The 26,740-nt window shown below is 36.7% G+C and overlaps 1 protein-coding gene across 1 annotated transcript in view; it reads left to right on the top strand.

Annotated features, from left to right (window-relative positions):
* The window catches only part of PTPRC (protein tyrosine phosphatase, receptor type, C), a 164,314-nt gene extending 145,159 nt beyond the window's left edge, over nucleotides 1-19,155 (top strand). The window contains exons 23-31 of the mRNA XM_006892116.1: nucleotides 5-140; nucleotides 3,482-3,631; nucleotides 6,324-6,414; nucleotides 8,723-8,856; nucleotides 9,723-9,857; nucleotides 12,700-12,822; nucleotides 13,035-13,213; nucleotides 16,859-16,994; nucleotides 18,880-19,155. Of these exons, the coding sequence (XP_006892178.1) occupies nucleotides 5-140; nucleotides 3,482-3,631; nucleotides 6,324-6,414; nucleotides 8,723-8,856; nucleotides 9,723-9,857; nucleotides 12,700-12,822; nucleotides 13,035-13,213; nucleotides 16,859-16,994; nucleotides 18,880-19,155 (1,360 nt within the window). The remainder of the gene's footprint in view (nucleotides 1-4; nucleotides 141-3,481; nucleotides 3,632-6,323; nucleotides 6,415-8,722; nucleotides 8,857-9,722; nucleotides 9,858-12,699; nucleotides 12,823-13,034; nucleotides 13,214-16,858; nucleotides 16,995-18,879) is intronic.
* Nucleotides 19,156-26,740: the final 7,585 nt, after the last annotated feature.

Below are 26,740 nucleotides of genomic sequence, written 5' to 3'. Positions count from 1 at the left end.
TCAGTGCTGGGGTTGGGCGTACAGGCACCTATATTGGAATTGACGCCATGCTGGAGGGCTTGGAGGCCGAGAACAAGGTGGATGTTTACGGTTACGTCGTCAAGCTCCGGCGGCAGAGGTGCCTGATGGTTCAAGTGGAGGTACGTCAAAATTTAGTGATTATTCTCCCTTTTGTTTTCTGTGATCAGTCTGCTCATGGTGTCAATACTGATCTTAACCGCAGCACTGCATAGTTTGATGGGTGGAGGGAGGAGAGAGGGAAGCAAATGAGAAGGATCATGGGAAAAGACAGGGTAATGACAGGCAAGGTCTAATGGTGATTAATTTTATAAAACATAATTCATAGGATTCATGAGAATGATTGTAGGAAACACAGTATGAATGAAGAATAGTGTGAAACAAAATGTATACAAACTTTGTAAGCAAACCAATTTTTTAAAAAGCTGGGGGAGTAACTAAATTCTTCACTTCAAAAAAGACCAGACAATGGATTCTTTCGGTTTAATGAAAAATAAAGCATGTTTTGGTCACGAGTCAAATTCTACATCAAAGACCATAATTATTGTGGAAGAAAGATGAATGCAAAATGAATTTTTAAATTTGAAAAAACAAAACAGAGACTGAGAGTTCCTCAGAAAATAGCAAACGGGACTACAATTTTTTGTTCTTGTTATTAGGGGTTGTTGAATAGACTCAAACTGACATTGATCTTATGAACAACAGACTGAAATCTAGTCCTTTTTTTCCTACAGTTGGTCATAATTTTGACCATGCTCGAGTCTGTTAATACTGTCACTATGTCAGTCCATCTCCTTGAGGGGCTTCCTCTCATTCACTCACCCTCTACTTTTTCAAAGATGATGATTTTTTCCGAGGACTGGAGCCACCTGACAACATGCCCAAAGTGTATGAGAGGAAGTTTCACAATCCTTGTCATGAAAGAGAACGCTGGTCGCACTTCCTCCAAGATATATTTGTTTGCTCTTTGGACAATCCATATTATTCAATACTCTTCCCTAACACCACAATTGAAAGGCATCAGTTCTTCATCTTTTGTCTTCCTTATTCATGGTCCAACTTTTATATATAAAGGTGTACATTGGTCTTTACAGCCTAGCAGTTCTTACCCTGGGTGTATATCCCCCAAAGGAGGGGAAGCAGAGCCACCTATGGGAACATTTGCACTACTTTTCATTTCTCTATTCATAGTAGTGAAATGTGAAAACAACCAAAATGCCCATCAAAGTAGGAATGGTTAAACAAGTTGTAATATATACGTACAAAGGATTGTTGTTCAATCTTAAAGAGAAGTGAAATCCTGATAAATGATGCAACATGGGAAAACTTTGCAGACATGAAGTCAGTAACTAAGAAAAAATTCTATATGTTTCCACTTAGATGAAATAGGCAAATACAAAGAAGATGAAAACATATTAGTGGCTATTGAAGCGAGAATGACGGGGTAATGAGACTTATTGATTTGTCTGAAATTTCTATTCTTCACTCATTTATTTTCTATTACAAAATTACAACAAACATTTACAAAATTCTGTAAGTGTTGGCAGACTGATGAGAAAAATATAATACTAATGGTTGTTCAACATTATACATGTAATCAATTCAGCTGTAGTATATATGTACATTTGAGGTTGAAAATATTTGGTTATATGCATTTTAGCACCATAAAAAGACTGAAATACAATGTGCGTACATCATATAAGGGAACGTTTCTAAAAAATATTAAATGCTGATATTTAGGGAGGGAGAACAACTGCTCCCACACAGCATATAGAAGTGTGAAACGAAAAGCAATTTGGCAATATCTCATACAATAATTACTCTTTCTATGGCTTAGTTAAGTCATCTGTGAAACAGAGATAATAATACCACAGAGGGATAATCGTGACAGATTAAGTAATGCACAGAACACACCTAGGAAATCCCTTGGTACGAAGCATGCAGTCAGTAATTGGAAGTGGTCATTATTGCAAATGGTCATACCAAATCCAGCCATTCCATACATATGTATGTGCCCAAGAAAAGACTTTCAAATGTGCAATGGAAAACATTTGTAAGAGTGGTCACTTCATTCTAGTACTTTTTGAGCAGTTGAAAAGGAATAAGCTAAATATATCTCTATCTGTATATAAATATAATGAGTGAATAAAGTCATGAAATGATTAATACAGTGCTCCACACTTGTCCTTTTTTTAAGAAAGAGTAAAATGTCTTTCTAGATATGTAAATGCTAGTGTAAGAATGTAAAGGAGATTCTTACCAGAGAAAAAAAAATCACTTCCAAGTTGAGAATGTTCAATAGAGTTCCAAATAGATGCAAGCAGAGTTCATGTGTTGACTGAAGAAGTTTTAACTTTTTCAGAAACATGTAATGTATTTTAAAATAATGAATGCAAATAAAATAACTAGTTAGGAATTATTTTAAATGAATTTGCTATATTACTTTTATTTAAGTAATTGTCCCATCAAATTTTTTAGAAAAACTGTTTTAAAAAGTATATTCTATGCAATATGAATTTGTTCTATTCCTTTATGATACACTGTGAAATGATATGTATTATTAGCATAGTTTTATATGTCAGTAATATGATTTACTGTTTCAGAAACAGAAGGGAAAAAAGCTAGTAAGATCTATTTTTTCAATTGTTAGGAATTAAGTAAAACTAGGTACACAGTTTTACTCCACTGAGAGGCCTAGTGGTAAGAAGCTGCATTTTAATCCCAGAGGTACACAGTTTAAATCCACCACTTCCTCTGCAGGAGGAGGAAGGGCAGTTTCCTCCCCTGCAACTATTGCCTTAGCTATGTGTTAGTTTCAACTTGACAGTGCACAACAACAACAGGTACACAGTAGAGGGAACTCTGGTGGCTTAGTGGTGAGGAGTTGCATTGCCAGCCCAAATGCATGTGGTTTGAGACCAAGGGACAAAGGTGAACAGTCTCCTCCTGTGTGTTTATTCTTGTTATTTACAGGCCATTGAGTCAAATGCAACTCATAGCTACCCTATGAACAACAGAGCTATCCTCTGTCCTATTCCACACCATCTTCATCACCTCTGACATACTCGATCCAGTTGCTATAGTTGCTGATTTCTTTTTCCAAGGAATAAACATTCCTACTAACATGACTAAAGAATGTGAGAAGAAACTTTGTCTTCCTTACCTCCAAGAAGCACTCTGGCACTGTACTTTGTCCAAAGACAAGGGTCATCTGAGTTGGTTCCAAATGAACAATATATAGTAAAAACAACAGGCACATAGTCTAGTTTATTTAGCAAGCTGACCTTTTTCTAAAAAAAAAGGAATTAAATTTTCTCATATACCATAGAACTCTGAGAACCAAACACAGAACATTTTCTCTTTGGCCATACATTAGGCCAATAGGAGAAAAAATTATGAAAGTACATATTTTTAGCTAAATGTGATTTATAGCATCATGACTTCTTTTCTTTTGACATTATAGGCACAATACATCTTGATCCACCAGGCCTTGGTCGAATACAATCAATTTGGAGAAACAGAAGTAAGCCTGTCTGAATTACATCCGTATCTTTATAACATGAAGAAAAGAGATCCCCCCAGTGAGCCTTCTCCACTAGAGGCTGAATTCCAGGTAACAGCAATCACAACAGCAATAACAGCAAGAGCAAGCTTGTACTGAGTGATTTCTTTCTTTCAGATGCTTTGCTTGACGTAGTACCTTGATGTAGTTCCTATATCAGAGTATAACCATGTTCAACCGAAGAACAGAAGAGGAAATTAAGACTCAGAGAAATGCCTCAAATTGTACAATTTTATTAGCGATATCAACAAGAAATCTGGTTCTAGAGCTAGTGCTTTATTCCTCATAAACCATTCTTCCTTAAGCTGGTATAAAAGAAAATGCCAAAATACTAGCGTATAGCCACAAAATTGGCCGCCAAAGGCAATGTAGTATCTCACCTTTAAAAGTGGCATCTGGTTTCAGTTTGTAAAGGAAATAATTAGAGGAGTTTATGACTGCTTAGGAAGTTGAATTGGCTGGAGCCAATAGACAGAAACTCAAGAATAAATGTGTCCTAACCTATTTATTAGGCAATTACCCTGACAGCTAACCTAAGGTGTAGTTCACTATAACTACAGACAGTTTCAGAAGACTTTTTTTCCCAAATTGCTCCGTTGTTTACAGTTTTGTTACTTTTCCAATGGTTTCCAGTTTACTGAGCCTTTGTGTAAAATACCAAACTGGTCACTTCAGAAGTTTTAAAACAAGACCAGGGATGTCTTTTAATCAAAGTCAGACTGTTTTAATGTTTACAATCAAAATGGGGCTGAGGTGAGGGTACAAAGAGGAAGAATAAAATCACCAAATAACAGGAGACATTAGAATGAGAAAGCTCAGCATAGCCTAAAGTAGTGAAATGTTTTATTACTGTTTTTTCACTCTTTTAGCTAACAGATTCGCAATCTTCAATAGACTAACATTAGTAAGCCACACTTAGTCTTTGAAGACATTTATCATCATAATTAAACTGATGCAAATTCACTATAATAGTAATGTTTTCCCCTGAACAAATATGACAGAATCTTTGCTCTGTGCAAAGTGTAAATCCACACACCAGAGTCAGAATGATTTGCAGATGGACACAGTGAGGAGACACAGGGGGATAGGATCCAGAGACCATGACATCACTTTAGCCCCAAAAGAAGCAGTTCACTGACTATATCTAAACAAAAAGGAAGTCATAAGTGAAGGTAGAGATGGAGATGGGTTAGTCGATTTGGTGATGATTAGATGAAGCTGTTCTTACCTGTTTATTTCTACAAAACTATTGAACCAAGATCACCCACTGATGCTTGGGAGGGTAGAGGGACAGCGCAGGAGGGGAAGACCCTCTATGAGGTGGATTGATTCAGTGACTGGGATAATCAGGATGGGAGTGTCAGAGACAGTGCCATTGGCACAGGACAGAGCAGAATTTAGGGCTGTTGTACATAGGGTAACTATGAGTCGCAAGTGACTCGATGGCACATAACAACAACAACAACAACATATCACATAGAAGGAGATTGCCCATTTCTCTCCTGCAGAACTGCTCATGGGTTCAAACTACCAGAGAGGTATTGCCCCTGTGTTCACACTATAACTCATTGCAAAAGACAGAAAGCAAACTCTCTGTTCAGAGGATGTAGAATTAGTTGATTTTTTTTGTTTGATTATTTGAAATTAATGGTCATAACTATCACAAAGGGCCAGCTGATTGACTTGTTGCAGCAGATATTGTACATGCAGGTAGTTGGCTTAAACCTCTTTAGGATTTTAAAGTGACATTCTAATGAGAAACCTATCCTTGGACCAGGAGGCAGTTGTCAGAACAGAGCAAGGGAACAGTGCATGTTTCAAAATTGGGAAGGGCGCACGCCAGGGATGTGTTCTATCTCCATAGCTTTTCAACCTGTATGCAGAACAGATTATCTGGGTGCCTAGGCTCCATGAAGAGAAATGTGGGGTCAAGATTGGTGGACGCTCTATCAACAATCTGCGTTATGCAGATGAGGCAACCCTGCTTGCTGAAACTGAGGAAGACCTGAAGCGCTTGCTGCAGAGGGTCAAGGACTGCAGCCTCCACTATGGATTGAGGCTCAATGTCAAGAAGACAAAGATTCTCACCACTGGACCAATTGGCAGCATCAGAATGCATGGTGAAGAGATTGAGATTGTTCACAGCTTTAGTTTGCTTGTCTCCACAGTCAACACTCTTGGCACCAGTAGCCAGGAAATTAAAAGACACATTGCCATGGGAGAGTCTGCTGTTAGGGACCTCTCCAAAATACTGAAGAGCAATTTCCCTCAAAGAGACAGTGTGAAACTGAGTCTAACTGCCCATGAACTTCCAGAGGCAGACCTTTTAGTGGAAGCAGAATTCCTCTGACCGAACAGTGATGAAATAAAATTGTCAACCTTTTCATGAGCACACAGTGCTTAGACCACTGTGCCACCAGGACTCCTTGACAACATTTGAATGAGATTTTAAAGTTATAGACATACAAATAATCTACTTTGTTATCCCAAAACTCTGATACAAAAAGCGTATTGTATTATAGAATCCTTTCTTTTTAGTTGCAAATCGTGTCAAACTACTAAAAGACTGAGTGTCTCAGAAAAAGTCAAGGGTGCACTTTAAGTTGGTGATCTAGAAACAGTGCATGCAAATTTCATAAAACTTGACAAAAATACTTTTGGGAGTGTGTTTGTCATAATAATAAATTGATGCTTGCCATTTTTTTCTTAAGGACTCTCCCTTTCTATCCCCCCCCCCTTATAGAGGCTCCCTTCATATAGAAGTTGGAGGACACAGCACATTGGAAATCAAGAAGGAAATAAAAGTAAAAACAGGAATTCTAATGTCATCCCATGTAAGCTTTTTATGTTATTTTCACATCAGATAAAGTTAAACTCTCTTTTGGATTTCTTTAAGGTGAAAGGAAATATCATCTTTGGAGCAAGTTTTTCCTGTTTGGTTGATGGTACATAAGAGTTTAGAAGGCTATTTAAATTTTACAGCAAATATTTTGAATGTCAAATAGTTGCAAAAGACTTTAGAGTCATGGATAGAATATATTGTTTTTTTAAAAAAATTCTCTACCATTTATTTTTAAAGCAATTTCTTAGAAAGATGCAATCCCTATAGCCAGGAGAAAAACACCATGTCCCCTTCACCAATTCTCTTTAATCTTTAGTTTATGTCAACTATTCACTCCAGAGTCATTTCTAGATACACAACATTACATACTCATGCTATCTCTTTGTTTTCCTTTCTTTTATATCTAGGAGTTTGCAAGTGGATATAAAGTAAACTCTATAAACTGTCAGTAAATCATCAAATGTAATTTTATTCCTTTTAAAAATTTTCATTTTGGTGAAGATATGCATGACAAAACCAGGTCTTATTTTGTTGTTTCTAGACATAATGATTAGTGACATTAATTAAAGTCTTCACATTGTATTAGCATTTTTATTCTTTTGCTTCCATACTTAAACTCCTTTCTCCACTGTCTTTTTACCTCTGTTTTTAAATAGTTATGAGGCCTTTGGTCTTATTTGAATGCTTTTTATTTTTTAATTTTGAAGGGTAACATTTCAAAATACTTAATTTTGAAAACTTAGTTCTACTTTTTTAGTAACATTTTGGACCACAATTGCTACAGCTATAATTTATTAGATGTTTTACAGTGGATTTAGCATAGTAAATATAATCCAAACAATACATTAGATAAGCAAATGACATGAAGTCACATATGCTTGACTTACTTGATTTCTGCAGAATTCATTATAATTTGTTTTAAAATAAGGCTTTGATGGTGGTGTAGTTAGTGCTGGCCAGGTTATATAATAATTTAAAAATTAATAAACTGGAAGAAATTGTGTTGTTGTTGGTGTTGATTGCCGTCGAGTTGAGCATGACTCATAGCGACTCGGAACAAAAGACCTAATGCCTTTCTATAATTATCATCATTTCTCCAAGTTCATAGAGTTTCCAGAGGCATGTGGTTTAGGAACTGGATGTCACTCCTACTTCCAAACCTGTTTTACAACTGGGAGCTCCACCAAACACTGTCCAAACTGGGAAACCACTATGGCAATGACACATGTCAACATCACAGCAAACCCAGATTACCTCAGTGCAGCAAATTGGCAATGAGTTCTGTATAAAGTAGAATTTTCCTCTAAAATATAACACTAGTCTCACTTAGCAGTGGTTAAGTGTTGTCAAGTCAAATACAACTCATCGTGACCCTACGAACAAAAGACCTGAACCTTTTTCTATATTAACATCATTTCTCTATGTTTATAGTTTCCAGAGGCATCTGGTTTAGGAAGTGGATGCCAGTCCTGCTTCCAAACCTAAATCAATTTGGAAGCTCCTCCAAACATTGTCTATGATGGGTAACCATTATGTATTTGACGCAACTATGGCACAGTGTTCAGTATCCTAGCAACTCCAAGTTACTTCAGTACAGCAAATAGACAAATGACTACTGTACCACTTAAAGAATGTTCATCCTAAAATAGACTAGTTTTCTGGACTAAATAATTTATCTGAGAAAAGTATTTAACTATGATTGACAATTTAATGTTAGTAGAATATGACTGGTGGTCTAGTGGCAAGAAGCTGAACTGCAATACCAAATGCACATGATTCGAATCCACCAGCTGCTCCATGGGAAAAAGGAAGGGCTATCTCCTCCTGTGCAATTAACTGCCTCTGAAAACCCGCTGGAGGGTCAGCTATGGGTTAGATCCAACTTGATGGTACTCAACAATAACAACAGGATATAACTAAGTAACAAAATATTCAGCTGGTATTATTTAGTATATCAAACATAATGTAAATATTCCATGGAAACAAAGATATATATATTAAAATTGTACTCATCATATGGAATGCCATTGAAGACTGGTTTGTTTTTGTTTTCAACAGAGAAATATGTTACATTTATTTTTCCTAAACCACTGTAGGGGATTTTCCCCCGTTAAATTGAAAAAAAAAATGTTAATAAGAGTTGAGTTTTATGTTAGATGTCATTCCACATAGATCAATAAATCAGTACTATATATAGTCCATCATTTCTAAATCCCTTTCTTCCTCTTGATTTTCATGTGATAATCAAGTAGAGCTTTGACTTTTTACATAAAGACTTACTACTAATTTCTTTTACATAGATGATTTTAACAGAGTGCCACTTAAGCATGAACTGGAAGTGAGCAAGGAGAGTGAGCACGATTCAGATGAATCTTCTGATGATGACAGTGAGTCAGAGGAAACCAGTAAATACATCAATGCATCTTTTATAATGGTAGGTCATTAAATGTCCGAAGTTAAGGATATAACCCTTTTAAAATGAATTTCATGTTTCTTAGTATGGCTAATCATTAAGTAATTAATTAAAAGCAGAATCATGTACTTAACTTTGACCAAGGCTTGATTGAATTTAAAAATATTGCTCAATCATGTTATTTTCCACTAATAAGAAAATTGAAATATATTAAGCCCTAATAAGTTGATATATGTAGCTGTAACTACATTAATATTTTAAAAATTAGAAACTATACATATTTGAAAATTTTTATTCTTAGCCATCTAAATTAAAGGCAAATCCATTAGTGTTTTGTTCAAATCGTTTCATTCAGATTACTTGAATTAATTGGATCCATGTCAGATTTTTCCCTAATAAACTACCTCAAAATAGTCTTTAGTTAATAAGCACTGCATATACCTTAATGTGCACTAAGTTGAATCCTTTTCAAATTTATTTAAAACACACATTCATGGCATATTAGTTTAATTATTTGTTATTTAATCATTCATTAAGGAAGCGGTCACTCATAATAAGAATGTAAAAATATTAATTAAACTGGCAACATAATGAAGATAATTTGAAATCTTTAAGCAACTTTTTACAATTATGTTGTAACTTTTTTTTTTAAAATAGCATTTTTTACAAGAGGAATTTCTTTTTCAAGGTACTATAATCTACTCCTGATTGTACCTCATGAGTTATTTTGTCTATATAGATACCACACCTTTTCTTGGACCTAATAAGATGTTTATGTAACAGAATTAAGCGCCAACTAAGTGATTTTATTTCTAAGTGGCTGTTTTAAGCATCCACTACTCACTCTTCATTTAGGAATAATAACAAAGAATCTCATTACTTTTAAGAGTTACTGGAAGCCTGAAGTGATGATTGCCACTCAGGGACCACTAAAAGACACCATTAGTGACTTTTGGCAGATGATATTCCAAAGAAAAATAAAAGTAATTGTTATGCTGACCGAGTTGAAGAATGGAGATCAGGTTTGTATTTTTCAGATTTTTTTTTCTTTTTAAATTCAAATCTTTCTGTCATAGAATAGAATTTTTCCAGCGTACATTCATCATCTCAATACTCTGGTCTTCTGTTACTTCTGTCTTTACACAACTTCCTTTTTCTCATTCTCACCACTCGCATCTGATTATGGGCATTCATAACCCCTTGTCCTGATTATAATAATAACTTATGCTTTCCCCTACCCACTCCCTCATTCAGTTAACTATCTACCGCTTTATGTCCAGTGACATCCTTTACTAAAAACTTGAGGATAATAATAAACTCTTAAATAATAAACCATTTTTATTATGCACATTTTAAAATGTTTTATTATGTTTGTAATAAGGTAAAACTTTGCAATTTGAAGGTGAAAGTTTATAAAGCGATTAGCTTCCTGTTAAATTATTTTTGTTGTTATTTACTTTTGATTTGTAACCAACTTATAGCAGACCCTGCAGTGGGTTTTCAGAGGCAGTAAGTTGCATAGGAGGAGATTGTCCATCTCTCTCCCACAGAGCAGCGTATGGATTCAAACAGCATGACTTTTGGTTGGCAGTGCAACTTCTTACCCACTAGGCCATCAGATCATCCTCCACATTAAACAGGTTACATATAACGTAGCCTTAGTTTCATTTCCCACTAGGTGTCAGCAGTTTCCCCATTCACCACCTATTATCTGGATTTTTGGCCCTTTCCTACTTCTCTTCTTTGTTTTGGGAAAATGTCCTTTTGATCTTCTGAGGAATATGTTCCTCTTGGGTGTTACTGTTTATTTTATGGATCTGTCTATTTGGGGATCAGAGATTTCTCTGCAAATGGCTTCAGTTTGGGGTTAGAGAGTGTCTTAGGGCAATAATCTCAGGGGTGCCTCCAGTCTGTTAGACAAAGTCTGGCTGTTTTCATGAATTGTATTTTCTAGTTCTTTACTATTTTCCTGCTCTGTCTGGGACCCTCTGTTGAGATGCAAGTCAGTGTGGTCAGGGAGGATAGCCAGGCACCATCTAGTTCTGGTTTTCAAGTCATGTCGGCAGTGGTTCATATGATTCCATATTCCTTTTGACTAATTGCCTCATGCAAACTTTAGTTTTCTTTACTCTTCTTTACTCTGGAAAGGCAAAGACCAATAGTTATATATTTCATGGCTTAAATGTGCTTTTAAGACTCTAGTTGCTACTCAACAAAGTAGGATGTAGAACATTGCCTTTATGGGCTACATTGTGCCAATTCATTTTGATGGTTCTTTACCTTTGAGCCCACGACCTTTGTCATGCTATGTGATTGGTCATATCTAAGAAGTTGCTTTTACTGTGCTGCTTGGGAACTCTTACTTATATTAATTTACATGCAACTCATACAAATATAAATGTAGAAATATCCACAGCTAATCTCTCTATAAATTTGTGTACCAGCTTGTATGCTTCCATAATTCTTGAGCACACCTTGTTACCTTGTTACCGATCTTAGGTTTATTTTTTTGGGTGTTTTTTTTTTTTTTTAGTGTTTTCCTTGACCTTTGTCAAATTGTGCTGTCTTCTCCCATATTGAAAATTACCTTTCCCTTCACCATTATAAACATACATCTTCTATCTAATTAGGAATGCTATTTCCTTTTGCCTGGTAACCAAAAAAAAAGGTATGTTGTTGTAACTGATGGTGGGTTTTAGTTTTGTTTCTTTTCCTGCATGTAAACTGTTTCTTTTTCTTCTTCAAACCATCAAAGCTCTTCTTACCCAATCCCCCTTCCCCTTTCTTGTCTGGCTTTCAGAATGGATTCTAAAGTATTATTGTATATTCTGAAATAGCCTAATAGTAGTTATATGAGCTCTGAATATTTGGTAGAATTTTCCACTGAAGTCATAATGGCTTTTTCTTGTTGTAAGAGATTTGTATTATCTCTTTAGTCTTTTCTCTCTTTTTCTATAGATCTATTTGGTTTCTTTACTTCAGTTTATGTTAGTTTAGGTAAGTAACATGTTTCTTAAAAAATGAGCATAACTTCTACCTTTTAAAATTGTTTAGAATTTCCCATAGCATTCTCTTCTACTACTTTCTTTTGGTTCTATTTTAATCTCACCTATCTCATTTATTGTTTGGTTATTCTCTTCTTATGCTGCTTTTTTCTGTCAATTTGGCTAGTAGTTTGCCAATTTTACTGATCTTGTCAAAGAACCAACTACTGGTTTTATTAATTTTATTAATATATTTCTAATTATATATAATCTTTCTATAGCTGTTGTTTTGTGCTGTCGAGTTGACCATGACACATGGTGACCCTATACACAATAGCTCTGGGCCCTGCTTTATCCTGGCCCAATCTCACTGCCTGTGACACATCAACCCTTGTTTACCCCAGTTACCAAGTCAATCCATCTCATCCAGGGTCTTCCTCTTTTGAGCTGACCCTCAACCCTCCCAAGTATGATGTCCTTCTACAAGGACTGGTCCCTTCTGACAACATGCCCAAAGTATCTTTCTATTATTAACTATTTATATTATCTTTCTATTATTATCTATTATTTCTTACTCTATTTTTTTTATTATTTCCTTGTTTCTGAGGGCTTTTTGTGCTCCTGTTATTCTAGGGGTTCAAGTTTTGATTTTTACAAAATATAAAGAAAGGAGAGGAGACAGAAGAAAGAGAGAGGAGAGATGTGAAAAGAGTGATTGAGAAAAAGAGAGAGTAAGAAAGATAGAGAGAAAAGAAAAGAAAGATAGAGAGGGATAGACAAAAGCGAAAAAGGAAGAAAGAGGGGATATCCCTACCAAATAATTATAGTACCAAGCAGCACGTTTGTGAGGAGGTGTTGAGTCATATTCTTTCTTACGTAGGAAGCCTGTGCTCAGTATTGGGGAGAAGGAAAACAAACCTATGAAGATGTAGAAGTTGATATGAAAGACACCAATGCATCTTCAACTTACACCCTCCGTGAATTTGAACTGAGACATGCCAAGGTATGAAAACAATTATAAGAGTATATAGCATTTATGTAGTTGATTTTGTAGAAACATTTGTATAAATTACTCTTTGAAAGTAAAAAGTGAGATAATTTTTCAGCATAAAGTTCTTAAATAATTGAAGTGACTGTAACTATAATGAAAATATGACTACCAGATGATATGATGGACTGAATTCCTCTCAAGTTAATGCTCATTTCTGCTTTTAGAGAAAAGATAGCAGAACTGTGTATCAGTATCAATATCATAACTGGAATGTAGAAGAACTTCCTGCAGAACCAAAAGACTTAATATCCATGATTCAAAGCCTTAAGCAAAAACTTCCTAAGAAGAATTCTACCGAAGGAAATAGGTACCATAAGCATGTACCTCTCCTCGTTCACTGCAGGTAGGTAAGAGTTCATAGTGTATGTTCTAAAAAATCATTGTAAACTTACTGTGCTGGTTCCTATTTTCTCATATATTTTATTTACCCTGATATATAAAACTCTTGGCCACAATAAAAAATCATGTATAAAGTAATTCCTTCTCATTTATGCTCATATTGTTTAACTGCTAAAGAAATACAATAGGCATAATTATATTCAATATACTATAATATGCTGCTGCTGCTGTTGTTGTTGTTTGTTAAATGCCATCGAGTCGTAGGTGACTCATAGTGACCCTATGAACTTTCTTCGTTTCTCCAAGTTCATAGGGTTTCCAGAGGCAAGCTATTTTGGAAATGGATGCCACTCCTGCTTCTAAGCTTGTTAATTGGGGAGCTCAGCCTGAAGGTGGGGCCAAGCATTTCAGGATTTAAAAATTCTTGGCACACTCATAAGCTGGTGAACTGTTAGCCAGAAACCCCCAGTTCATCTGGCAAGTCCCATTTGCTGACACCCACTTGGGATGAAAAGAAAGGTATAAGAGAGCCAAACGTTCATTCCATATGATCTATAATATAGATCACAATGATATAATTTACATCATGGGTTCCCAGATGCTTAGTACCATATATTTTGATTCTGCAATACCTGAAATTGAGCCTGAAATGTAATATGTTCTGAATGAATGAATAAAAACTATCTGGAAAAAATGTTGTTGTTGTTGTTTGTTTTCAATTCATAAATGGCTCCTAGCTGACCCTCCAGTAGATTTTCAGAGGCTACAAATCACATGGGAGAAGATTGTATATGTTCCTTCCAACAGAACAGCTTGTGTTTAAACTGCTTGCCTTTGGATTTGCAGCATAATTCCTTACCCATTAGGCAATTTCCTTACCCAACTGAGACAAATAGATGAGTAGATATTATACATAATACATACTTATAAGCATATATCTACTACATTAGATGTTACAGAGACCAGAGGTGTTATTGAATATTATGCCTTCAGTAAACATATATTATTCATGAAGTAAAATCTCAATGGTTAGAAAAACTGTTTTTTTATAATTTAACTTTATGAATGGATTAAAAATGCAAATATTTAACAATATTAACAATAATGCTTGAATTTATTAATTTGCTATTCACACTCTTAAAATTTATCTGTAATATTCATACATACCCATCTTCAATAAAAGATTGAGTCTTCCAGATTTTTAATTGCTATGCAAATAATGCATAATCATCCATTCCTTTCAGATTGTTCTCTTCACATATTCCACTACAGTATTCGTCATCTATACATTTCACCTTGTCCATCTTATTTCTATAACAGTGATCTTATTTATGCAGTATTTGTCCTTTTGTGACTGAGATATTTCACTCAGCAGGATGTCTTCCAGATTCATCCATGTTGTGTAGTATTTTACAAGTTCATTGTTTTTCAGTACTGTGTAATATCCCATTGTGTGAATTTACCACAGTACATTGTACGAATGTACCCACTTACATACAGGTAACTGATTTTTTGACAAGGAGACAGATCAGTTAAGTGGGGAAAAGACAGTGTCTTTAATAAATGGTGCTGACCAAACTGGACAGCCATTTGCAGAAAACTGAAGCACGACCCTCACTTAATGTTGTTGTTGTTATGTGCCGTCGAGTCGCCTGCGACTCATAGCGACCCTATGTACAACAGCCCTAAGCTCCGCTCTGTCATGTGCCAATCGCACTGTCTCTGACACTCCCATCCCAATTATCCCAGTCACTGAATCAATCCACCTCATAGAGGGCCTTCCTCTCCTGCGCCGTCCCTCTACCCTCCCAAGCATGATGCCCTCTCTAAGGACCGGTCTCTCCTCACTACATGTCCAAAGTAAGTTAGACGGAGCCTCAGAATCCTTGCCTCCAAGGAGCCACCCAGTTTAACCCTCTCCAGGACAAATCTATTTGTTTTCTTAGCAGTCCATGGTATTCTCAATACTCTTCTCCAGCACCACAGCTCAAAGGCATCAGTTCTCCTTCTATCCTCCTTGGTCATTGTCCAACTCTCTGATGCATAACAGGTGATTGCAAAGACCATGGCCTGTATCAGACACACCTTAGTCTCCAGAGAGGCACCACTGCTCTTCAGCACTTTGGAGAGGTCCCTAAGAGCAGACTTTCCCATGGCAATGCACCTTTTAATTTCCTGGCTGCTGGTGCCAAGACTGTTGACTATGGAGCCAAGCAAACTAAAGCTGTGTACAAGCTCAACTCTTCACCATCCATCCTGATGCTGCCAATTGGTCCAGTGGTGAGAATCTTTGTCTTCTTGACATTGAGCCTCAATCCATATTGTAGGCTGCAGTTCTTGACACTCTGCAGCAGGCGCTTCAGGTCCTCCTCAGTTTTAGCAAGCAGGGTTGTGTCATCCGCATAACGCAGATTGTTGATAAATCATCCACCAATCCTGACCCCACATTTCTCCTCATAGAGCCCAGCCTCCCGGGTAATCTGTTCTGCATATAGGTTGAAAAGGTATGGAGATAGGATAGCATATAAAAAAGAAAACTATCTCAGCGTGTATTAAGGATTTCAGAGTAAAACCGAAGATTGTCAATTTCATCAGATAAAAACTGGAAACCACTCTAGAAGCCCTAATGTACATCTTGAATAGATTTGCAAGCATAGACAAAAACCTACAACCAGTAGAGATAAAATAAATGAATGAGATTCTAACAATAAAATCCTTATGCACATAAAAAAAAACTTCAATAGAGTAAAAAGGAATGCCGTAGACAGACAAATATTTGACAATCACAGGTACATTGACAATCACAGATATATCAGACATAATATCTAAAATTTATAGAATATTCCAGCTTTTCGACAAGAAAAAGTCAAACAACCCAATCACAAAATAGTCACAAGATATGAATAGATACTTTACCAAAGAAAAAAGTCGGATGGCCAGCAAACAAATCAAAACAACAAATCAACTGTAAAACAGAGTGAGAATCACATGGGGAAAGCCATATCTGACCTTAACCAACTTCACAGGGGGAAACTATCCCCACCCACAGCATCAATAAGACAAAACCAATTCCCATGAGGTCAGACACATTCCCCCAATTTCCCATGCTTCCTTCTACTCATCTTAACACCAGTTCTACTGTTTGGCTGGGCACAAAGTTCTATGTGATAGCTCACCCACAACAAAGAACCATATTGGGGAAGTTAAAAGTTTAAAGGTCAGGTTAATAACCAAATACATTCAAGACGCTCCCAAAATGTGCATGCAGACACCTCAGCCTCGAGTCTCATGGCTCTATGTGCTCTAAAGATCTCAGTCTATAAGAACTGCGCTGTTGTATTTGCATTGACTCATAGCTAACCCTCAAGTGGATTTTCAGGGGTTATAAATATGTTTGGGAAATGATTCATCTTGCTCCTAAGAAGAACAGCACAACTTCATTAAACCACCTAAGATTATTTTATTTCCACATGTTATAAAATGTTCTAAAAAGGGATTTAGCATAGATAATTTGTTTTTAATTATGAGATGGGGATAATATAATGGAAATATGAAGTAGAAAGTCCTCTATTCTATTTTTCAATCAAATATCACTTTCTCCACAAATGTAGAATTTTATTCTTTACTTCTCCTTTTCTTCTTCTTGTAGAGATGGATCTCAGCAAACTGGGATATTTTGTGCTTTATTAAATCTTTTGGAAAGTGCAGAAACAGAAGAGGTGGTTGATGTTTTCCAAGTAGTAAAATCTCTACGCAAAGCGCGGCAAGGGATGGTTTCCTCATTTGTAAGTATACTTCATCATTACTTTTCACATCTTTTGCATTTTTTTATCTTGACAGTGTTCTTTTCTTCTGTTATTCTTTGTGATTTTTTTTTAACATGACAACTTGCATAGAATTATCACTGTCATTAAAGGACTTAATACCAAAAACTTGTCTAAACTTCATTGTAGCAATTATTGAAAGAAGTTTTCTTTATTCAGAGCCATAGATTCAATTATCATGCATGGTCACCATCAAAGAGACTACCCAGTGTTACTCTGTGGAGGTGTTGGTAGATTCAAACATCAGAGAGTTGCAGGCTTTGCGTAGCAACACAATATGATAGAATGGGCTTTTACAAAACTCCTCACCTTTACCTCTCATATTGAGTCAAAATGTGTTGAAATTGACTTGACAGTAACAAGTTTGTTTTGTTTTTGGAAATCTCACATTAAATAATATTGTTGTAGAAGAAATGAACCCCTTTAAAAGAATTTAAAAGAACTTGCTTTAAAAGAATTTCATTTATCATATTTTAAAATTGATTATTGAAATGGCTATGCTGGTCTTATGAGCCCCAGCCATCTTGCACCAAGCTTACTCCTATGCTTGACATCAGAGTTGATCGTTCCCTTGGGGTCTAAATTGACTTAAAATACCTGCTGGCTTAGGTAGCTCATTGGCTTAGTGAGAAGGAGTTGTGCTACCAACCTATCCACCAGCCTCTCGGCAGGATAAAGAAAGGCAATTTCTCTTGCTATTAACTGCCTCTGAAAACCAGCTGGAGGATCAGTGATGGGGCCATTCTAACTCAGTGGTACACAACAACAACAAACAGATGTCAACTTGCATTTAACTATACCAATAGCCATATGTGAGGCCATATGTCATAAATGTCTGCATTTAGCTATAAAAATAGCCATATGAGAGGCCATATATGTCTCTTCTCCATCCTCAAGGATGGACGTATTCACATAAAAGTGTCCGTTGTTCAAGAGGGAGAACAGGAGTCTACTATATCTATATCTTGAGACTCGTTGTCCAAAATTGGACTGCATCTGACCAGCCAAAGACGCCTCAAGATTAGCCTCGGTTTGCCTTTACTACTTGTTAAGGAAGTCTTATTGGAAATATTGTGACTTTGTAGTCATTTTTTCATTCTCTATAAATGGTAGCAATCATAGTTGATAATCTAGAAATAATTAATCAGGCACAATATAAACTTAGTACTCACTAAAATGCATGTTACTTTTAATTACATATCACATTGAGCTTGCATTTATTGCTTTAAAAAGATGTATTGAATGCCTATGATACGTTCTTGACATCAAGTGGCTCTCTGTTTAGGAGAAAGCCAAGTACTTACTATACAGTGTAGAAAGTGAATGGATAAAAGCACTTATATCAACCTGTGCTATTCCTAAAGTCTGTGATTCCCATTCAGATTCTTAAATGGTGTGTTGGTATTAAGTGCATAAGGATGATAGAAAAAATTAAGATGAAAAAAAGCAGGGAAAAGGGATGAAAATGAGACTTTACATGTCAAGTGAGGAGATGGAAACTGGTTTGAACTTGCTAGAAGGTAGATTTTGTTTGTACGTTGTTGTTAAGTGTCACCAATTTAACTTCTCCATATAGCAACCCTAGACCCTGTGCTGTTCTCACAATTTCTTCTGTACTTAAACCCATTGTTAGAGCCACTGTATTGAGCTAACTTGAGGATCTTCCTCTTTTTATCCAGCCTTATACTTTTTGAATAGGACCTTGTCATCAAGTCTTTAGAAGGTTATCTTAGAAAAATATCAGAGTAGCTTTTTTTTATTTTTTAGTTTTCACAAGTTGATTATTATTTCTTGCTGCTTTTGTCTTATATAAAGCTAATATTTTGTGATTCATTTAATTGAACAGGAGCAGTACCAATTCTTGTATGACATCATTGCTAGCACCTACCCTGCCCAGAATGGACAAGTAAAAAAAGGCAAAAACCAAGAAGATAAAGTTGAATTTGATAATGAAGTGGACAAACGGAAGCAGGATGTAAATTCCGTTAATCTGCTTGATGCGTCAGATAAGACAGAGGAAGGAAACAAAGAGGCTGAAGGTCCCCAGCCAAAGAGTAGCACTGAGGAACCAGAATGTTCTGCCAATGGTCCTTCAAGTCCAGCTTTAACGCAAAATGCATAAAGGAAGGTGCAAATGAAATAACATGAAGAAGAAGCAAAAATAGGTGAACAGAAGGATGATTTAGTACATTGGACCTATGCTTGTGGCTTCTAATTTTAATGCTGTGGGGAAATATTTAAGATAGTTTTTTTGAAATGCTTTGTACAGTCTTCTGCTTATTTTAAAATTTTATCTATCATTCATTAAAAATTTGTTTACACTGTGTGCATGTATATCTGTGCTTTTTTTGCATGTATGCAAGGAAGAGAAGCAGGAAGAAGAGAGTACTTTCTAGTTTTATCTAACTGTTCTTGAGATGTTTCTCCTTTTTGTGTTTCCCTGGCAGATAAGCCAACAGTTTTTAATATAAGTATTTTAGGTTAAGAGACTTATTTCAAATCATAGTGTGCTACTCGTGTAAGAATAACATGTATGTTTCAAGAGTGACCTCAAGAGGTCCTCATTGTTCTATCCATATATATCTTCTAGCTTATGATTTTACTTCTATAGATGACATATAACAACAATATTTGAGTGCATAGTTAAGACACAAAAAAGTAAACCAATTTTGGGGACCACGTATGCCATAGGCAGACATTTAGTACCGTATTTCTTTGTGCATATTTAATCTAATTTAAAATCTCAAGTGGTTCTATTCTGTTAACTTCACATTTTTATAATTTGCAAGAGTATTTTTCTGTATATTATGTGAAATTAATTCCTTAGTGTTTTTATGACTGCCTTGTTACATGTTTTTTAAATTCAATAAACTTAAATAAACATCTTAGAAAAATACTAGATCTATGTCTATGTTTCTATCTACGAATGTATGTATGTGAATTTATACCAAGAGAATTAATATAAATTTATGCATGTTTATTTGTGTCAAATATTTAATTATGAAACTGAGAATGTTTGTTCTAAATTTTGGTTGGAATGCATTTACTATAAATTTTGCTGGCTTAGTGGTACAGAGTTGCACTACCAACAGCATGTATTTCAATTCGACTGTCTCTGTAAACCTACTGGAGGGTCAGCTATGAGTCAGTTCCAATTGGATAATACATGACAACAACTACAACAACAAAATGCTTAGACTCTTTTCTAAGGAAGTGGTATTAGTATATCAATATAATTCAATTATTCCTTTTTTCATTTTTTCAATTATTCATTTTTATTGTATGCTGTTGTTAGGTGCCATGGAGTTAAGTATGAATCATAGCAACCCTGTGTACAACAGACTTGAATCCTGTCCTATCCTGTGGCATTCTCTTCAGCTTTGATACAGTTAAGCTCATTGCTACAGTCACCATGTCAATCCACCTCCTTCTGGGTCGTCCTTCCTTTGTTATGCTAATCCTTCACCTTTTCAAGCATGATATTCCATTCCAAGGAATAGCATCTCCTAGCAAAGGCATGGGGTTCAAATTGACCAGCTGTTCTGCTGGTGAAGGACGGGTAATTAACTGCCTCTGAAAACCTGCTGGAGGGTCAGTTCTGACTCGATGACATACCACCATCATAACAGCAAGATGTCCAAACTATGAGAAATAAAGCTTTGCCAATAATGCTTCTAAAGAGCACTCTGGATGCGCATTTTCCCGAGGATATATCTGTTTGTTCTTTCGGCAGACCATTCAGTACTCTTCTACAACACCACAACTCAGAGGCATTAATTTATTCTTCTGTAATGCTCATTCATTGTCCAGCTCTCAGAAGCAAAGTAAGTAACTGAAATAACCATATCCTGAGTCTTAATCTTCAAACTCACATCATTGCTCTTCAGTATTTTGGAGAGGATTCTGACAGTATATTTTCCCAAAGCAATGCATGATCTCCTTATTCCTGGTTCCAAAGGTGTTGACTGTGGATCCAAGTAAGACAAAATCATGGACAATTTCAATCCTTTTCCCCTCTATCATGATGTTAACAATTGTCCCACTGGTAAGGATCTTTGTTTTCTTGATTTTAAAATCTAATCCATGTTGAAGGCCATATTCTTTGATCTTCTGCAGCAAGCATTCCAGGTTCTCCTCACTTCCAGCAAGACAACTTGTATCGTCTACATAACACAAGTTGTTGATAAGTTTTCCTCCAATAATTATACCATATTCTGTATATAAGATATTAAATGTATGCTTATACACATGTACATATATCGTTTTCATTCCAATTAAAATATTTATAGAATTCTTTTACAGGCTCCTATCTTTCCAAGGACTCAATGTCTTTAAAATGTATGTCTATAAAATGTTTAGGAACTAGAAATAACCTCAAGAATGATGTTATTTTCCAAAGAAAATGAGAGCAGTGTCTTTTGGTGGATTTATTACTATTGACCTAAGAAGAAGTGAAAATATTTTTTTCATTTTTTTCTCTGCAAAAGAGAAGTTTTCATTAAAGGAAAGATAAAACAGTGTTCAGAAGATCCAACCCAGTGTGAGAACACCTAGCAAACTGCAAGTAAGGTCCCCTGCAGTAGAATATGGAATAAAATATTGTACAGCTCATTTTTTAGCATAAAAAGTAAGTGACATATCCAACTATGGGTTATTTGACTAGGGAATTGATAATGAGATATAGATGTTCATTTTCTAGAGTTTAGCACTGCCATTAATAATTTGCAGGCATAGTCAGAATCATAAGCAAAGACTTTCAAATTCATAGAATCTAGTCCTTTTTTAGAATCTGGCCCATTTTTAATGACAAGCAACTGGATCTCATTGTATGCTTTTTGTTTGTTTTCTGGAGAGAAAGATACTCTTATATGTTTCCTTTAAAGTTACATTTATCTGTCTTGTTTTTTTTTTAAGTGCCAGAATACTTTAAGAACAAAAAACCCTATATTTAATACACTTAGCCCTTGAAAAATTAAACTTCCAAGCTGTTTACTTTATTCATAAGCCAAATATTTACTAGAGAAAGATGTATTTTAACAGTGCAGTGGTGAAACTGATTAGTTGAAAGTCTTTGCAGTGCTACTTAAAAACTGTTAAATCTCTGCTTACAACTCTAGTATTCATACGTTTCTATTTTAATATCTATTTTTGTTCATTTTCTGTTAAATCTTTTGAGGTAAAGTTTTTTCCTTTTTTTAAGCCAGCAATACCTGATTCTTATTTTTAATTGTTGTTGTTGTTGTTGTTATGTGCCTTGGGGTCGTTTGCGACGCATAGCGACCCTATATACAACAGCCCTAAACCCTGCTCTATCCTGTTCCACGCGCATTATCTCTGACACACCCATCCCGATCATCTCCATCATCTCCAGAGAGACACAGCCGCTCTTGAGTACTTTAGAGAGGTCCCTAACAGCAGACTTTCCCATCGCAGTACGTTTTTTTTTATTTCCTGGCTGCTGGTTCCAAGAGTATTGACCGTGGAGACGAGCAAACTGAAGCTGTGAACAATCTCAATCTCTTCACCATCCATCCTGATGCTACTAATTGGTCCAGTGGTGAGAATCTCTGTCTTCTTGACATTGAGTCTCAGTCCATACTGAAGCCTGCAGTCCTTGACCCTCTGCAACAAGTGCATGAGATCCTCCTCAGTTTCGGCGAGCAGGGTTGTGTCATCTGCATAACACAGATTGTTAACAGATCTTCCACCAATCCTGAAGCCACACTTCTCCTCATAGAGCCCAGCCTCTTGGATAGTCTGCATACAGGTTGAAAAGGTATGGAGATAGGACACATCCCTGGAGTACACCCTTCCCAATTTTGAACCGTGCAGTATTACCCTGCTCTGTTCTGATGACTGCCTCTTGGTCCAAGTATAGGTTTTGCATTAGCACGATTAAATGTTCTGGGATTCCTATTCTTCTCAGAGTCAGCCACAGTTTGTTATGATCCAAACAGTCAAACGCCTTTGCATAATCAATGAAACACAGACATTCTTCTGGTATTCCCTGATTTCAGCTAAGATCCATCTAACATCAGCTGCAATATCCCTAGTACCACGACCCCTTCTAAACCCAGCCTGGACTTCCAGCAGTTCTCTGCTGATGTACTGTTCCAGTCGTTTTTGGATAATCTTCAGTAGAATCTTGCTTGCATGTGAAATCAATTGTTCTGTAGTTTCCGCACTCAGTTGGGTCACTCTTCTTTGGAATGGGGACAAATATAGACCTCTTCCAGTCACTTGGCCAAGTGGTTGTTTTCCAGATTTCTTGGCACAACTTGGTGAGCACATCCACAGCAGCATCTGTTAGCTGAAATATGTCAATTGGTATACCATCTATTCCGGGGGGCTTATTTTTTTTCTATTTCCATCAAAGCAGCTTGAACTTCTTCCTTCATCACCATAGGATCTTGCTCAAGTATTATTTCATTAAATTCTTCTGTATCTGCCAATTCCTTTCAATACAATGACTCAGTATATTCCTTCCATCTTCTTTTAATACTTCCTGGATCATTTAATATTCTGTCTAAAGCATCCTTGATTATAGCAACACAACGTACGTGAATGAAAAAAAAAGTATACGAATTTTGTATGTTGTTTTTGTTATGTGCTGTCAAGTCACCTGTGATCCATAGTGACCCCATGTACCCTGAACCCTGCGCTGTCCTAAGCCAGTCTCACTGATTCTGATACACCAACCTCATTGGTGCATTTACTCTATGAATCCATCTCATCCAGGATCTTCTTCTCCTGCACTGACTCTTGCACACTTTAACCCTCTGAGCATGGCGTCCTTCTCCAAGGACTGTGTGTCCTTCTCCTGGCTATGTGTCCAAAGTATGTGAGAGAGAGCTTCAAAATCCTGGCCTCCATGAGAAACCTGGTTTCACCATCTCCAAGACAGACCTATTTGTTTAAAAATGGATATTAAATGAAAAAAATGTTAAAAAATAATAGAATAGAAAGCAATAGAACTAGAGGGCATGTGCATGTGGGTTAGCCTGGAGGAGGATTAGACCCCACCTAGTACTCTGAGAAGATTTGCATTTGAATGGATTTATAAACTTTCCTTGGACTTTTGATTGAAGAGATGTTCATTTGGAAGAGGAAGAAAAAGAGACTTTGTCCTTTTAAACTGGAACAAGCACTTATGCTTCTGAGCCAGGGTAAGGCTGGTATATATATCAGAGTCCCTTTCCAAGACTTGAAGTTAAAGAGAGCTGGCAAGTATGCTCAATTATCGTGACTCCTGGATCCACTGGAGTAGAATTAAGAGGTATACAGCAATGAAGAGAAAGGCTGAGCTTGGTCATATTTCATCAGCGCTGTTGAAATGGCATGCCCAAACGTATCAATAAGTGCAAAATAGTTGCTGACTTGTGGAGCAGAGAGAGTCACCAAAAACCTCTAATTTGTTGACTTGGCCCCATGTGGGGGTTAAGACTGAGTGAAGGGACTGGGTGGTCTGGAACACTGGAAAAAGTGTGAACTCCTGAGATGCATATCATTACTATTTGGACTTAGTCATGGAATGGTACAAATGAGTTGACCAGGACCCCAAAAGAATGTTATGTGGTGTGAACTGTGGTTGATTTTCATAAACTGATGATTTGCTTTTGAATGGAATTTACTTATGGATGTTGTTGTTGTTCTTAAGTCCCATTGAGTCTCCTGCAACTCATAGTGACCCTTTGTAAAATAGCTGAAGCCTGCCCTATTCTGAGCCAGTCTCACTGACTTCAACACACCTACCCTCATCACTCCAGTTACTGTATCAATTCATCTCATCCAGGGGTCTTCTTCTCCTGTGCTGTCCCTCCACCTTTCCAAGCATGATGTCCCTCTCCAAGGACTAGTACATCCTGGCCATTTGCCCAAAGTATGTGAGATGGAGCTTCAAAATCCTTACCTCTAAGAGCAGCCTGGTTTCACCCTCTCTTGGATGAACCTGTTTCTTCTCCTAGAAGTCCATGGTATGTATATTCAACTATCTTCTCCAGAACCACAGTTCAAAGGCATCAATTCAAGAGAAAAACAGATTACCTTCCATAAAGGATAAAGAAGAAATGATGAGAAAAGAAGAGTTCCTCCAAACAACAATTTAATCAAGAGGAAAACAAGGGAGTTATATTCTGGATTAGCCAGAGAAGGGAAAATTTAATTGGTGAAAAAGTGGGAATTAGAGGAGGCATTTGAGAATCTGCTTCTGCTCTGAGAAGGCACTGACATTTGACCTTCAAATCAAGCTCCAGTCTCCTGCTTGGCACGGTAGCTGAACCTGCAGTTTCTTCACAATGTTCAAAGCTTTGTTTTCTGTTACCTTAGACCACAAACCTATGGGAAGGTAGCATTTCATTAGAGAAAAAGATATTTCTGTTTCAGTGTTTGGAATTTTTTGTTTCTTTTCCCTCTTTCCTGAATCCTGTTCTGATCCTGAACTAAACTATAGCAATATAATTAGTGTTAATTAAAGGTGTTTTCCATAAAAAAAATTGCTGTAGTCAGTCTTTATAGCTGAATAAATAAAAACAACTACATAAATCTTTTAAAAAGGCCATCAATTCTCCTTCAACCATCGCTAGTCATTCATTGTCTAGCTTTCTGACGCATAACAAGTAATTGTAAAGACTATGGCCTGAATCAGGGGCATTGTTGGGAAATGTTGGGGAGGAAGGGAAGGCCTCTTTGACCAGGACAGATTGCCTAGCTCTTGATAAGTGCAAGCCTCCCCACAGCCTTTAACACCGGGTAGAGAAAGCTCTCCTGTGTTTGGCCATACCAGCTGGAGAAAGCTCGCTACCTGGGAAGACGGCTGCAGTATCTGTTGTACGGGAGTAGTCCACAGGAAGCTGAGGTTCTCCTATCCAATCCGCATGACCTACATCTGCAGTCCCACCCTATTCTGTCTTCCTGTTTATTTGCTCGTATATAAGTGTTCTTCACCCCCCCCCCCCAATACAATTGAGCTTGAATGACTTGCTGAACGGCTCTCGGAGTGTTGTGTCTCTGTTTTTAAATTTTCTGGCTACTGGTATCAAGAGTGTGGATTGTGTAGGCAAGCAAACTAAAGCTGTAAACAATCTCAATCTCTTTAACATCCATACTGATGCTGCCAATTGGCCCAATGGTGAGAGCCTTTGTTTTCTTGATATTGAGCTTCAATCCATATTGAAGGCTATAGTCCTTAACCTTCTACATCAAGCAATTCAGGTCTTTCTTGGTATCAGCAACAGGGTTGTGTTATCTGCATAATGAAGATTGTTGATGAGTCTTCTTCCAAGCCTGAAACTACATTCCTCTTCATAGAGCCCAGCCTCCTGGATGATGTATTCTGCATATAGATTGAAAAGGTATGGAGAGATGGCACATCCCTGGTTTACAGCCTTCCTGATTTTGAACCGTACAGTGTTTTCTTGCTCTATTTTGACAACTGCCTCTTGGTCCAAGTATAGGTTTCTCATAAGCGTGACCCATTGTTCTGAAATTCCCATTCTTCTCAGAGTCAGCCACAGTTTGTTATGGTCCACACAGTCAAATATGTTTGCATAATCAATGAAACACAGGTAGACATTCCTCTGGTACTCTCTGCTTTCAGCCAGTGTTTTTATCCATCTAACAGTAGCTATAATATCCCTAGTACTATGGTGTCTTCTAAACCCAGCCTGCAGTTCTGGCAGTCATGACCTGACAGAGTGCAGATATTATCA

The sequence above is a fragment of the Elephantulus edwardii genome, unplaced genomic scaffold (genome assembly GCF_000299155.1).
Source record: "Elephantulus edwardii isolate Elephantulus edwardi_28Jun2011 unplaced genomic scaffold, EleEdw1.0 scaffold00110, whole genome shotgun sequence".
NCBI classification, from domain to species: domain Eukaryota; kingdom Metazoa; phylum Chordata; class Mammalia; order Macroscelidea; family Macroscelididae; genus Elephantulus; species Elephantulus edwardii.
This window is presented reverse-complemented; position numbering and strand designations above follow the sequence as displayed.